Below are 16,122 nucleotides of genomic sequence, written 5' to 3'. Positions count from 1 at the left end.
CCCAATGAACGGCCATACATCGACACATTTGATTGAATCTTTGGATACGTTTGTGACATGGGAATTAAGAACGCCATTAACCCTGCTTGATTCATGGAGCTCTATGGTCTGACTTGGATCGCCATTTGACTTCGTTTTCTGACAATACTAATGCGTGACATCACCGTCTTAACTTTTGACCTCAGTAGTAGTCGAAAAACCGCCCTGGTTGCCGACGGCCAGAGTCTTCAATATATTTTGCGAGCAACTTGAGTCATTATACGATCGCTATTGCCGTTCTAAAGGCTTAACTATATTGTACAGATCTATTCAATGTTTGACCACAAGAGGGCACCATACACCCATTTTTAATCTATCCGTTCTCTGAGGGCACTGACATGATTTTAGCGGATGGTGCTTGTTTGTCGAAAAATGATATTGATATTGTTACAATATTTGTCGAATGAATGGTTGCATAATTACTTTCAAGACAGACATTTCAGATAGACATCTTTAATTAAAATAGAAGCATTTTAAATAATTTTATATCCAACATCAAGTTTCCCCCAAAACCATGCCCTTTGAAGCTATCAATTTTACGCAGTCCCATGTACAACAACTACATTAGCTGAATTGAATATGAACCATTATAATCTGAAATAAGAAGTGTGAAATGTCAATGACCAGTGAGTCAGATACATGAACAGAATATCAAAATCACAGAAGGTGTAGCTCAAAAGGAAGATGTGAGTAAAATCTAGGGCAAAACATAGACTCTCCGTCATTTGATTTCCCCCCACAAATGTCAGTGGTTTCAGAACAATATTGAGGGGGTGTTTAAGATCGAAAGTGCAAAATCAGATTATCATCAGATGGAAACATTTTTATGACACTTGGGTAATTTGATGAATTTGCAGCAAAGGTACTGAAAGAGTTGTTCAGTAACCTTAATCAGGCACAAGGGTAATGTAAGTCAAATTCTCAGATCCAATTTGGATTAAATAAAATGTAGAAACATAGTTTAGGGGGGAATAGTGTTCTACAAAGACTAACATGGACTCTAAACCACATTAAAGCTCACTACAGACCGGCGAAAATACGAAATAACAGGCACTGCTATATCTTTGTCCTTTGTTGTCATCAATCACGCTGTCTCACATCAGTCTTTACTGCAGTCCATCTGGTTCCCATGCACCCAGTAACAGATCTGCGCAAACTTGAGTGGGGTGAAGCGCACAGCCACATTGTAATCCCGGTTCTCCCCGTCGATCTCCAGCCACTGGTGACCTGAAAAGATCCCAATGACCTTCCTCTCCCAGCGCTCCAAGCCGTCGTCCCACACGCGACCGTACACCCCGGAGCCGCTGGCCCCCGGCCGGGCATCGCAGTGCTGGTAGATCAGGTCGTTGGACTCGTCCTCCACCGGGCAGAAGCGGTACACCAGCTCCCCGGGCCGGTCGCTGTCGAAGCCGGAGAAGTGGATGCGTTTGCCGGCCAGGTCTTGGGCTGAGGGGGCCACGGCCATCCGCATGAAGGGCCGGCGGTGGGGCCAACGCAGCTCCAGCAGGGCGTAGTCGAAATCCATGCTGACCTCCTGGGGCCCCTGGATCCAGCCTTTGGGGACACGGGTTCGCCTGACGCGCACCCAACGCACCAGAGGCTTCTTCTTGGGGGGAGTGCTGAGCAGGGTGGCATTGCCCAGGGACGAGGGCGGGATCAGGAAGCCCACCCTGAGTTTGCGCGCCCCCTTCACGTAATCCTTGCCGTCGTGCACGCAGTGGGCTGCGGTGAGAACGTGGCGCTGGGACACGAGGACCCCCGTGCAGCCGGTGGAGATGCGCACCGCCGTGGAGAAGGGATAGTCCAACAGGAAGTGGTCGCCGCGGATGTTGAAGCGCCCGTCGGCCCCGTAGATCTGCCGCTTCTGCCGCCTGCCAGAGGCCCTGCTCCCCCCTGTGGCTAAAACGGGGACTGCGGGCTCGTCCCTCCTCTCGGACGCCTCGACCTCGTCCAGGTCCACGGCGGTGAGGGTGCGTGAGCCGTCAGCGTAAAGCGTCTCGAAGGCCAGCTGCTCCGTCAGCTTCTCCCTCCCTTCTCCCTGTCCCCGGTGGAAGCAGCTGGCGTTGCAGTGTGTGGTGAAGTCCAGATGGGCCTGGGCACTGAAGCGGGAGCGCGAGAGGGGCAGGGGGACGTGCGCCACCAGGGAAGGGATGTGGGGCGCAGGCTGGTGAGGCAGGGCACAGGACACGCGCGACAGCGGGAGCAGAAGACAGACGAGCAGGAGGGCGCAGGGGAGACGAGAAGACATCGATGGAGGATCAAGTGTCATGGCTGTTCGTAGGCTGTCCTAAAAGGAAACATTGAAAACAGTCACACCATCTTTCAGATTTCAAAAACATCTGCAGCATCAACAGCGGCTAAGGAACGTTTTTAAAAATCATGATCCTATTAGCTCTGGCAGCAGTGAAAAGGTACCATTCAGGCTTGGCCATCAGCAGGCGGCTAATCTGATTTATGATGCCTTGCATGCCAGGTCAACAGATTTGGCAGTCCAACACATACCATGGCAGTTCACATCTCCTCCATTTTATCCATCTGCCATATTTCAGCTGAGTTACTGCAGGCTATGCAGGCTACAAGACCTTAATTAACAGATCAAGTCCCCAGTTTCATCTTTATAAAAGTAACACTATGCAACAATTTGACACTTTTTGAGGTATGGTTTTATAGGCAACTTGTTTTGGTACCATCCTAAAATTCATTTTGATTGCATATGGTCATGTGAAGGACAGATAAACACCTATGTCTTCCCCACTAGCCATCTTAGATATGCCCTATGTTGTTCTGTGTAACGGGCTGGAACCCCCGGCAAAAATGAAGAAAACATTTTCACATGCATGACATTTCCAGCTAGACTGCCAAAACACACCAGTTAGTGGGTTGGCAAGCTTCTATCAGTGTCAGCTGGGCTGTTGGTGGTGTTTGCAAGGTTTTTGCATGCATTTGAAGTACTAAGCTTACTAGTTTTGGAACAGAATTCCGTATTGCTGCTTTAACACACCAAGTCCCCAGCTCCATCCTTTGTCAGTATGGACGCAGCTTTTCAAGCTTGGATTCAAGTCTGTCAAGCTTGGATTCATGTGTGTGTGTGTGGTGTGTGTGTGCACTCCCTGCTCTTTCCATGCCACTGTCCTCTGTCCATACTGCCAAGACAACCTTTATAGTCGTTAAGAAGTCACATCAGTGCCACTGACTGAATAAAAACGGTTCCTGTCGGTTATCTAGATTTTATAAAGCAGTTTTAGCGTAGGTGCCTCCACAAATGTGGAAAATATGTAGGACTGCCTGGTAAACTATGTGTTATAAGGAGAATGCATACAAAGTCAGTATATTTTCCAGTAATAGTATCTAATTTGATGGGGATTTTGTTTTCAATTCATTACAAGAAGACAAGTGCCATTACATCATTTTAAGTGCTTATGTTTCAGATAAGCATATTCTATTCTATATTAAAATTTCTAAAATGTAGCTATAATGTGTGTGTGTGTGTGTGTGTGTATGTATGAGTGAGTGTGTGTGTGTGAGAGTGAGTGAGTGTGTGTGTGTGTGTGTGTGTGTGAGAAAGAGAGAGAGTGTGTGTACGCATGCACGTGAGTCTAGCACTGACAAATATAGATATATGATGGGTACGAATATAGGCCCTTAGGGTGTTGTGTCAAAAGTGGGCGCAGGTGTTTGAGAGTGAGTCTGCACAGGTCGAGACATGAACCTGATGAGCTGAACTCAAGCAGAGCTGGAGACGGGGTCACCCGGCACGCCCCGTGCTAACCCCACATTACATGGATCCTACCCTAAGTGATTTTTTTAACATCACTCTTGTCTTCTTGTAGACTGACGATAAAACACCATGATATACTGTATGGTGTGGATGACAACAATGTTCAACAATGATTCAATTAGAACTTTTCGACAGTGTTTACCTACCTACATGAATCTGAACCACTAGAATTAACTCAAAATTGTTAACAACATTTGAATTATGAATTAGCCTATATTGCCACACCTACAGGTCAATAACTAACTCACACATAAAAATCGTCATGACACAAAGATTAGTATTTAAAGTTTCGTTTTCCCGGCAATAAGACCTTTATTATCACTGGTGGCAACTGAATTATTAATGTTGTGCATATGTTGCCCTTGCTCTTCACTCCTCTTAACAATTTTCTTCAACCATGCCTTAAACACATCTTTGACCCCCTTCTGACGCCTCTGGAATTCCCTGAGAAGAACCTGCTTCCCAGATCACAGGTTTGCCCAGAAACCCACCCACCTCGTCTTTTGTTATCTCTTAGATGTTTGAATACTCAGCAATCCAGTGTCCACTCCTAGTGTTGTTGGTAAACTAAAGGACAACAAGCTCTGTTTGCCCAATCCCCACTTTCTCTACACAAACCGTTCGCCGTTAAGAAAAAACGTAGCTACACTCGTCAAAGTTTGTTCATTGTTCTCAAACATTCCACACTAAGTAGAGTTTGGAATATTTGTAACTGCATATTCTAGTTAGACAGAAGAGCCAAAAGGGCCCTTGGTGAAAGCAAACTTCATGCCTCAAACTGTTCATTTCAATAGACAACGCATGAAATAATGTCTGACGAAGCTGGTCAGGAGAGCGTAAGAATGTAGAACGTAAGAGTGATACTCTACCTGATGATAAGAAAATCCAAAACGACATTCGTTTACATTTCAGTCATGTTCCTCTTCCTCAAGAACACCGGGTATGTTAATTCTCAAGTGAAGTCCCATCTCGCCAGAGATTTTGACAGGTCCAGCTGGTCCAGCAGTCCACAAGATTCGCCAGATAGGCAATAATATTTTAATGACGGTTTGATCAGTCTTGAGCCTCGTCTATCCTCGTTCTGCGAATGGTGGGAATCAAAGTAGCATATTTTCCACGTATGGGATTGTACAGTTCCTCCGTCCCATGAGGGACAGGCGACTGGAAGTAATGTGGGACCGCGGCTGCTATAGCGAATACACGACAAGACGCTGCTGCGCTTGCTAACACGGTCCTAGTGCCGTTACAACTAGCCCAAAAGTTTGAGTCTCTATTTCTCATAACTTAAGGGATTGGTTGTGGGAGGGCTTCTTGTTACTATGAGATGCATCACAACTGTGGTTCAAGTTCATTGTGCTTGTTGTGGGAATAAAATAACAAATAGATGACTAAGGTTTAATAAATATAGGGGTGGTAATTCCAATAACTCCACGAAAATATAGATGAATACTCAGCTAACAAATGTATATCGTTAATTTATTTTTGAGATAATAAATCGGATGTCTTTGATGCAATGGCTAATGGGTTGTCATTTGTATCACAGAATAGGACAAAATACCTAAAACTAGCACATCTTTTCAAAGATATTTCAAACTTTAGTTGAACGAGTGGCCTTGAGGGTCCATGGCAGTCCACTGGCTGGCTAAATTCCAGAGATGTCTGGGCACGTTGTGGCTAAGATGGTAGATCCACCAATTTGCATAACCTTCTGACCTTGATCTTATTGAAGTCCTCTTCTCACACCTCATGCATATATGTGGAATTTGAGACGTTCTCCCCTTGTCCTGTGGAGAGCCTGTCCCTGAGCTCACCACCACGCCTTCGGAACAGATGTGTTACTCACACAGAAAGTGTTTCAGAGAGACCCGAAGACACACAGTCCAAAATCTGAATGAACATCTGACTGAAGAACTGTTTGATCCATCATGTGCTCACTTGGCCTGGTGTCCAACTGACTTCTGACAATCACCATACAGGATACTTATGTTTCAGACAGATGGAAATCACACAAACTTGTATGTTGTCCACACTGGCTATCTCAGGTCAGTGGTGTTCATGAACATTTTGTTGTGGGGACATCGGGAGAGACAATCAAGCAGTGAGTCACCAGGAAGTTGTGGGCTCAGTCTTGTGGGAGCAGCGAACAGCCTGACCGGAAGTCTGGGAAAGGTCTTGTTCGAGCATGTGCGAATTGGTGAGCAACCACAAGAAAGCAAAGCACAACGATGGTATCACTCGCCTGGGGGGGGGGGGGGGGGGGGGGGTTCATGGCACGCAGGAGAGAATCCCCTCTGTGCGAGTTTGTGTTGGCAAGCAACCATCTGCTCCATTTGTCTGGTGCACTTGTTCCCCTTCATGCTCCCCGAGTATTGCATCGGCCACCTCCAGTTGCAATGGAAAACAGTCCTAAAAGAGCCAGAGGCACACACACACACACACACACACACACACACACACACACACACACACACACACACTCACCTAAAAGAGCCAGAGGCAGTCACATGTGGGCACTGTTCTCCTCCTCAGCCTGTTATTAGCAGTAAAACACAGACACACACTCCCTCATGGTCTCCAAGCGACACACACACTCCCTAACAGACTCCAAGCGTTACACACACTCCCTAACAGTCTCCAAGCGACACACACTCCCTTACAGTGTCCAAGCGTTACACTCACTCTCTTATAGCCTCCAAACGACACACACTCCCTAACAGTCTCCAAGCGTTACACTCACTCTCTTACAGTCTCCAACCGACACACACTCCCTAACAGTCTCCAAGCGTTACACTCACTCCCTAACAGTGTCCAAGCGTTACACTCACTCTCTTACAGCCTCCAACCAACACACACTCCCTAACAGTCTCCAAGCGTTACACACACTCCAGTCGCCAACCGACACACACTCCCTAACAGTCTCCAAGCATTACACACACTCCAGTCGCCAACCGACACACACTCCCTAACAGTCTCCAAGCGAACTGGAATCCACTTTGTTGGACAGTCCCCAGCTCCCTGTACAGTAAGCTTGTTGTTCTTGACCTGTCCTGGCTTCACGCCTCAGACCTGCTGGGGACCAGGGGGTGGATGGTGGATGGTGGGGTGAAGGAGTACACGGTGCGTCGGGAGGGCGGAGGGGGGGAGTGCCTCCTGCCACCACAACTCCACTTGTCCAGAATCCCCCTTTCGGTTCACCTCTGACATCAGAGATGTGTCTTTAAAAGGTCAACGCCTCCATGGTCTCCCACAGTCAGTGTCCTGCACTGTGGTCACTCCGTGTTTATGATTCACTCGCGCAAACACAGCAGACATTCAATTAAGTGGCCTACGCGTGATGGGCTAAATCTGGAACACTCCGCAGTCCGTCTCACCCCTTACAAATGTGCAGAGAGTAGTCTTACACAAACAGTCAAGGCATCACATCCAGTTGCACCACCAGTACATAAGGATTTCGCAGAACTACAGAGGCTGATTTAAGGACTTCACAGAAGCTCTAAAGGCACACATCCTCAGGGTGTCTTTAAGTCCGTTTACGGCAGCTGCTTGGGTGAATCCAATTACTCCCGAGGGAGATGGTGTAGAATTGATGCAGCTGAGAGGAAACTGTAAAGATTCCATATGTGTGACTAAGCACAGGGTATGTGTGAACAAGGCATACCGACAATTTCCATGGAAACAGTCGCCTTAGAGAGCACAAGTCAAAGCCTGTGTGAGAGCAAGCTTCTGTGGCATTCTATTCATACCCCGTGTGCAACATTGTAACCTATTAGAATTGCTAAGGTGCTCCGTCAGAGTGCCACTGAAATGGAGGATTTTTTTGGCGCTGTAAGCGGAGAAGACCCTAATGGGCTATAGAGTTCTTTTAGGAGTCTATATCTCCTTCCCTCAGGGGAGGACTCCTGTCCCAGCTCTGTTAAACACAACTTCACTGAGCCAGCCTGCACAATCAGACATTTCATCCTGATCACTCTCACACAGAAAGAAACCCTCACATCCACATATATACAAAACAGACATACATATACACACACACACACACACACACACACACACACACACACACACAAGCACACAAACACTGTGCAGACCTTTTCCTCTGTCATTCTTTTATGTTCCGTATCCCAACAGCACAGCCGACTGGATTACATGCCCCATTCCCCCTGCTCAAGCACCCTCTCTAGTACACATCTCCACATTCAAACCAAGAGCCTGCCACCGTGCCGAGTGTACAGTCGCTGCCTACAGCAGGCCGCCTGGAGCCCAGTGCATCACTGGTGCGCAGGTGCAGTGCTCCACTGGGTGGCCGGTGGGCCGGTGGGGTAGTCTGTCCTGTTGTGATTGCTCAGCTGACACGCCGGCTGTCTTACAACAGCTCTCAATGTGAGTGGGGATTATTAACAAGATCACAGGGCTCTCTCTGTGCTCCCTTAATCCCATAATTGGCCCCAGTAACTAGCCAGTGGTTCGGGCTCACAGTAGAAGAGTGAACCTTTCATAACAACAGCCCGTGCTCTTGACCCTCCCAGCTTGAGATTACCATCCCTCTAAGTTTAATGTGGTCCTCGGAATGCCACGGTCTCCCAGTAGCTCTTCAGCAGTTCCCTGGGCTGTGAACACAAACAATGTCCCCTTTCTGCACTTCACTGCACTCTCCCCTTCTTTACGTCCTGCTCAGCCTGCTTTTATGACAGCCTTGGGTTTTTTATTTCTCCCTCCTCGCAGCCACACCACAGGCTTCTCAGCGTGTTCAGCAGCCCTAGTGTTCAGGCCCACTTCATCTCCCTGTTTCTTTGCTCTTGTGAAACGGCCTCACACTCATTATTGGTCTTTCCAATAACATGCCTGTGTGAGAGAGACTTGGCCTGTGTTCTTTTCCATTACAAAACCATTCTTTTATCTGAAAACAACAAAGTGACTTCTCTTCCCCAGTGATGCTATTTAAAAATGAAGCTATTCATCTGTTCATCACTCCACCGACCGCTGCGTCTGCTCTTTCCTGCGCTCCCTAGTACTCCTGCCGGGCCTACAGGGTACGCATGGAGCTACTCTTCCCCTGCAGAATGAGGTCATCTTCAGTTTGGCAGCACAGAGAGGAGAGTGGAGAGTGGAAAACGGGGGAAAACACCGTTAGCGAAAACAAGAGCAGGAATGCTCGATGAATCATTCTTATCACTGCAAGTGTGAGGCAGACCTGGCATGCTGGCACGGCTATAGGGTTGGACGGTCGTTCTTGGATACTGTTTCAAGAATCTTCAGTAGGCTTGTTATCACGCCAGAGAGCAGACAACTTCAAACAGTATCGGCTTCATGATGGACTGAGGACATGCTGAAGTTAACAGATCAGAGCGCCTCAGAGTCTGGCCTGGGCGTGGGTGGATCTCATTGTTGTCTTTTATTTTTAGCCGCTTAATTTTACCTGATGTTCTTCAATTGGTGACACAAGATAATTTGCTTGACCGAATATTTCATCAAACTGTAAACATTTCTTGAAAGAGAAGCATTATTTGGGCATGAGTTTGATGATGAAGCCTGAGGAAGCATAATACTGACTCCAAAAGTGCCAACATGGGTTAAGGCAAGTGATCCGAGATGCAAGAGACTTACAAATTGGAAATTCACATCTAATTACAATGTCAGAAAATTATTATGTGTCTCGTTGCATCCCCAGGCCAAGACAAACAGGCTGGCATGCACATGGATCTGCAGTGACTTGCAATGAGACGCGTCTAAAAGAAAAGGTTCATTATTTTTCCTGTGCCAGCAGTCGGCTGATGAAACACACATTGCCACACTTGGGTGTCCAATGCCTGGTACTTTTCACAGGTTTGGTGTTTTGCATACACTGTCACGCACACTGCAGCCTGTACCCCTGATCTCACCCCTTGGGTGGGGATTTAGCTCTGTTATACATAGTGACCTGAGCAGTGTGCTACTCTATGAAAGCATATTGCAAACATGCACAGTGAGTGGATGCCATACCCTGATTTTCAGATGTGTTTGAGCAAGTGCTGATGACGCCTTCCTAGTGCTAACAATTATTCTTTCAGCTATTCAGTAGTTTTAGGGGCTGCATTAGTTTGCTGATGAGTGTAGCCTCACAGATAATGCCTCTTAAATAAGTTAGCACATAGGATGTTGAACTCTAAGAAATATATCTGTGGTTGCCTGTAATTGCGACAATTTCTGTTCACAAAACCGCTAGACTCTGTTAACTTTTGCAATGGCTAAATACGATGAAGCCAAAAACAAATCACGTTGCACAACTAAACACAACCAAGGCCCTTCATGTCCCCCGTTGTCATAGAACAAACATTCGCATAAATTGAAACCAGAGAGGCGGAGAGGGATCTACGTCTCCCAGACTGCCATCTCTGTCGACTCTCCCTCTGTTCTCTCTCCGAGAGGTTGTGACACAGAATCATCTGCCTGGCAATGCATCCACAGGGGAAGCCAGCTGCAAGGGGGGATGTGTGCTCCAGTCTAGGGCTCTACACGAACAGATCCTCCTCTACTGGGAGCCTGCAGGAACTCCAGACACACCAGCACAAACCAATAGCTTTGACCCTGGGAAAAACCTGGAGGTCATAGTCGCAAAACATGACGCCTTTGCATTTTGAGGACGACTCAAAGGCTAACACTTCTGACTGAGGCCGATACACCCTTCCTGAGAACATTCCACATCTCTCTCTCTCCTTTGCTCTATCTCTCTCTCTCTCTCTCTCCTCTCTGTCTTTGTCTTTCTCTCTCTCTCCCTCTCGCTCTCTCTCTCTCTCTCTCTCTCTCTCTCAGCTGAATGTCTCTCATTTCTTTCTCAAATCAAACAGAGATGATCTTTGTCCCAAGTGGATCCTGCCAAGATGAATGAAGATGTAAAGTGGATGGGAGTGGAGGTCATCCAGGCAGCTGAGCAAACAAATTGCAGGAACTTGTGATGGCAGATTAATGAACACCGTTTGGATCATGGCCGCTCAGTTAGCGCATCCGCGGTTGCACCCGGCCCTGTGATCAGCATGGAGGGGAGCAGGAAAGTCCACAAGCTAGACGCAGCGCACGACGCGAGGGATGAAGTTAGCCAACTCCTTCATCAAAGAGGAGTCGAATTACTACGTGCCAGAGACCCCTTCTGTTCAGTGCAAGCTTCAAACTGCAGGAGCACATTCAAACAGAGTCTCTGTTATGTAGCAACATATTGTTTATATCTGAGTCAGGCTTTTCAAATGCCCAGACTCACAATGTAACATGCCTGTGTGTATGTCTGGGACTCAAACTAGTGGGCGATACTGAAGACGAGAGAGCCATGCATTGCTTCTGCTGTGCCAATCAGGTTCAGTGAATCAGAACCACTCAAGAGTGAGATCACAGATGGGACACATACCGTCGTCGCTCATGTGTTTGTCTCACGTCAGAGACAACTTCCCATGCAGATTAGGTTTCAGGTTTTCAGCGTGTCAACCTACACGTGGGACTTAATTTAGACGGACGCCAGTTATTTCCCCGTCTTCAATGCCACCCTCCCGGCCTCCACCCTCTTCTTCTAGTTGTAAGCACTGAAAAACAATCAAATAAGAAATGATTTAAACACAACAGTGTGTGCAAGGGGGGGGGGGGGGGGGGGGGGGGAGAACATTCACATTCAGAGGAGGATTTGAAGCCAAGACATCAGGCGGAGTGGAACAGTTCTCCTGTGAGGCAACGACGGTCCAAGCTATTTACAGCCGACCCCTGGCTGAACTGCTCCAGAGAGTTGCGTTAGATGCAGGTGAGAGTTAAAGCCGGAAGGTTCTTTTTACCAACAATGGCCTGATCCCCTGGTAAATCCCACCATTAGGACTCCAGCTGGAGTTCCTGAGTGGTGATATGATCAGCCTGTGTTTGGCCAGTGTTCCGCGTGGGCAGGCAGGCAGGCAGGCTTGCGTGTACAGAGCCATGTCAGTGCCCCTTGCTTGGACACTCATCTGTCAGCGCAGGCATGCTGGGGGGGCAGTGGAGCACGGCAAGGGCCACCTGAGTCCTCTCTGGAATGTTCTGGAATTTTATCGGTCCCGCTGCAGCCACTCCCTGTTGAACAAAGAGCTTCGCCATGGAAACGCAAGTGTGTATGAGTGTACAAGTAAGGCAGTAACAGGGATCCCTGCCAGATCTTCAGTGCTTCACAGCTAAGTTCAAATTCTCCACCCATTCACCCCCCCCCCCTTCCTCCCCATTAAATGGTGAAATCTGTAGACATCCTCATCCAGAACTAATTAGCAGATGCTGATCAGGAGCATCCAATCAGAGGAATGGGCTCAGAGCCTGTTCCTCCTTAATGAGACATTTCCCTACTGAGGCACTGAACTGCATCAGACAGAAAACAAGCAAGCAAACACAGGTCGCCGTCGCCTGTAATGAATAATGATGTTACGCACGTAGCAGATTGCAGAGCATCAGACAGCTGCTATGCAGAGTTCTGTGTGGTCCCTACAGGAGATACACAAAACAAGAGAGAAACGACGAAACGACGAAAAAGAACCACTGCTTTCTTATTTTATTTTTTTAAATGTTTGTTGTCTGTTCTCACGTGTGTTGCTTTGATGAAGGTAGATCCTCTTTATTACACTTGTCCTCAAAAGTGGCAATTTAAATAAATAAATAAACGAATCAATCAATTACTAGACTGAAAATAGTGCAGGTAAATCCAATGATTTTACTAAAACGTATGGAAGTATTAGTAATTGTTCTGACCTATTGCGCTACATTAGGCCTCCCTGTGCGTCTGTAGGCAGCACTGGGGAGATGATTAGTTCAACGCCCACACCTGGAATAGAAGACCTGGAATTCTTCCTCTATACAGATTGCTCTTGCCCTTAGTGTTTCACTCACTCGCTCACTCGCTCACGCACATGCTCACAGCTCACGCACACGCACATGCACACGCACACGCACACGCACACGCACACGCACACGCACACTCACACGCACACGCACACTAGACACTCTTGTCTTGCCTTTTTTTGTTAGTGTTCGTCTAATAAAATGAATTATCCCCTTTTTATGTTGTGATCAGTAGTCGGGCTGAATGGGCAGTAACAGCAACGCTTTTTATTATCATATCGACTAACTGTGCATACACATTAGCAAAATGTCATGTGTCACTGTTGCTGTGGTGTTTGTATTAAACACAACAATTCTGTGTAGAACCACTAGAGCCTCTCAAATACAGAACGTGACCGTGATCACACGGATGACCCCAAATGATCCATAATTGGGAGTGTGGGTAAGCCAATATGACCGGTCTCTCAACTACAGCAATTAGGTAATCGGAGATGGAAAAGGGCCTTAATCATTCCAAGTAACCTTATTCCCTTAGCAGGAGAAGGCAGAGCAATAAGCGAAGGGTCAGGGAGATTTTTTATGTTTACCAGAAAAAGTGAGGAGTGGAGGGGCTAGAGGGGAGAGAGGGGGGAGGAAGAGGGGGAAGGGGGGCTATGGCTTCTTTTCCTGCTGCATTCTTTCCCTCATCAGGAATTCAGAGGTTTGGCAGGCATCTTTTATTATTGGACTTCTTTCCTCCTCACTTGGGAAGGACAAGGCAGCCTGTTCTGGTCTCGGTGGATAGCGGAACAGCGAATCCACGGCTTCAGCCGAAAACTGGCCTCGCGGTCTCCAGGCAATCTAGGCCCCGACAAGCCCCTTTAAGCCTTTAAATGCCACAAATCTAACTAAAGCAAATTATTCCTTGGGCTTCACTGAAATGTATGAAAAGTACAAAATATGAGCTGGAAGGTACAGAGTTAAAGAAGCCAACAAGGACCACAGAAAGAAAGGGCTTAGATGTAAGCCATTTGACATATGGCACAAAATCGTATAATCTAATACACATGGACTTTATTAGAGCATGTTTTTCCATCACAACAGATGAAAAGATGGGGCTTCTGCGTCATGACAATAGTGGAATGTGGCTGTGCAGTTCCCATTGGCGCGACTATTCCCTATTGTTGTCCAACTGATTCGATTGAAGCTATTGTTTTCCGCTAGTTCGCTAATCCACAGCTGATTGAAATAATTATATAAATCCATTAATACCAAGGAGACCAGACTCAGCCTGACATTTCAAGTGTGACAAATCAAACTGGAATGACAACTGCTTAATTGGAACCTTGTCTCTTGGCATTAGTGGCCAGGCAAGAGACCTTTTCTAAGGGCATTAGAACCAGCTAGATGAGACTCAATGCTAAAGACCCATTTATGTGTCTCACTTTATGGAAAGATCCGTGCGAGATTAGAAACCCGCTGTGTTGAGCCAAAGAAAACATTGCATGGAAAGGCATCAGCCTCATCCCTGACAGCATAGTCTATTTGAGAGCATCTTAAAATAACAAAAAGCAATCACCATGTTTTTAAGAGAGGGCTGTGACAAGAGCGCTTGTACCAGCACCAAAAACAAACACCCTATACATGTTCTCTGTTCCCACACGCCACATCTGACATGAGCTGTGCACAGCACTCAGACGGCTGAAGAGGGCAAATGGAGATGCAACTGAAGAGAGATGCAGCTGAGGAGAGATGGGGCTGAGAAGAGATGGAGAGATGCAGCTGAGGAGAGATGGGGCTGAGGAGAGATGGAGCTGAGAAGAGATGCAGCTGAGAAGAGATGGAGCTGAAGAGAGATGGAGCTGAAGAGAGATGGAGAGATGCAGCTGAGAAGAGATGGAGCTGAAGAGAGATGGAGAGATGCAGCTGAGAAGAGATGGAGCTGAAGAGAGATGGAGAGATGCAGCTGAGAAGAGATGGAGCTGAAGAGAGATGGAGCTGAAGAAAGATGGAGCTGAAGAGAGATGGAGCTGAGGAGAGATGGAGCAGAAGAGAGATGGAGAGATGGAGAGATCGAGCTGAAGAGAGATGGAGCTGAAGAGAGATGGAGCTGAAGAGAGATGGAGAGATGGAGAGATCGAGCTGAAGAGAGATGGAGCTGAAGAGAGATGGAGCTGAAGAAAGATGGAGCTGAAGAGAGATGGAGCTGAGGAGAGATGGAGCAGAAGAGAGATGGAGAGATGGAGAGATCGAGCTGAAGAGAGATGGAGCTGAAGAGAGATGGAGCTGAAGAGAGATGGAGAGATGGAGAGATCGAGCTGAGGAGAGATGGAGAGATGGAGCTGAAGAGAGATGGAGCTGAAGAGAGATGGAGCAGAAGAGAGATGGAGAGATGGAGCTGAGGAGAGATGGAGCTGAAGAGAGATGGAGCTGAAGAGAGATGGAGCTGAGGAGAGATGGGGCTGAAGAGAGATGGAGGGATGGAGCTGAGGAGAGATGGAGCTGAAGAGAGATGGAGCTGAAGAGAGATGGAGCTGAGAAGAGATGGAGCTGAAGAGAGATGGAGAGATGGAGCTGAGGAGAGATGGAGCTGAAGAGAGATGGAGCTGAAGAGAGATGGAGCTGAGGAGAGATGGGGCTGAAGAGAGATGGAGGGATGGAGCTGAGGAGAGATGGAGCTGAAGAAAGATGGAGCTGAAGAGAGATGGAGCTGAGGAGAGATGGGGCTGAAGAGAGATGGAGGGATGGAGCTGAGGAGAGATGGGGCTGAAGAGAGATGGAGCTGAGGAGAGATGGAGCTGAAGAGAGATGGAGCTGAGGAGAGATGGGGCTGAAGAGAGATGGAGGGATGGAGCTGAGGAGAGATGGGGCTGAAGAGAGATGGAGCTGAGGAGAGATGGAGCTGAAGAGAGATGGAGCTGAAGAGAGATGGAGGGATGGAGCTGAGGAGAGATGGGGCTGAAGAGAGATGGAGCTGAAGAGAGATGGAGCTGAGAAGAGATGGAGCTGAGGAGAGATGGAGCTGAGGAGAGATGGAGCTGAAGAGAGATGTAGCTGAGAAGAGATGGAGCTGAGGAGAGATGGAGCTGAGGAGAGATGGAGCTGAAGAGAGATGGGGCTGAAGAGAGATGGAGCTGAAGAGAGATGGAGCTGAAGAGAGATGGAGAGATGGAGCTGAAGAGAGATGGAGCTGAAGAGAGATGGAGCTGAAGAGAGATGGAGAGATGGAGCTGAAGAGAGATGGAGCTGAAGAGAGATGGAGGGATGGAGCTGAGGAGAGATGGAGCTGAAGAGAGATGGAGCTGAAGAGAGATGGAGCTGAAGAGAGATGGAGCTGAAGAGAGATGGAGAGATGGAGCTGAAGAGAGATGGAGCTGAAGAGAGATGGAGGGATGGAGCTGAGGAGAGATGGAGCTGAAGAGAGATGGAGCTGAAGAGAGATGGAGCTGAAGAGAGATGGAGCTGAGGAGAGATGGAGCTGAAGAGAGATGGAGCTGAAGAGAGATGGAGAGATG

The 16,122-nt window shown here is 47.6% G+C and overlaps 1 protein-coding gene across 2 annotated transcripts; it reads right to left on the bottom strand.

Annotated features, from left to right (window-relative positions):
- Positions 1 to 457: 457 nt before the first annotated feature.
- prss23 (serine protease 23) lies at positions 458 to 5,041 on the bottom strand. Of its 2 annotated transcripts, none has more exons than XM_080840635.1 (2): positions 4,687 to 5,041; positions 458 to 2,326 (listed from the first exon to the last, which is right to left on the bottom strand). In XM_080840635.1, the coding sequence occupies exon 2, from the start codon at positions 2,306 to 2,308 to the stop codon at positions 1,139 to 1,141; it is 1,170 nt and encodes a 389-aa protein (XP_080696761.1). In that variant the 5' UTR covers positions 2,309 to 2,326; positions 4,687 to 5,041; the 3' UTR covers positions 458 to 1,138. The 2 variants fall into 2 exon arrangements, with proteins under 2 accessions (XP_080696761.1, XP_080696762.1); XM_080840636.1 differs by having other exon boundaries at positions 4,723 to 5,041.
- Positions 5,042 to 16,122: the final 11,081 nt, after the last annotated feature.

Source organism: Sprattus sprattus (assembly GCF_963457725.1).
Source record: "Sprattus sprattus genome assembly, chromosome: 6".
NCBI classification, from domain to species: domain Eukaryota; kingdom Metazoa; phylum Chordata; class Actinopteri; order Clupeiformes; family Clupeidae; genus Sprattus; species Sprattus sprattus.
This window is presented reverse-complemented; position numbering and strand designations above follow the sequence as displayed.

Coding starts and splice junctions, on each gene's coding strand:
- prss23 (XM_080840635.1), bottom strand. CDS start 2,308: ATGACACTTGATCCTCCATCGATGTCTTCTCGTCTCCCCTGCGCCCTC.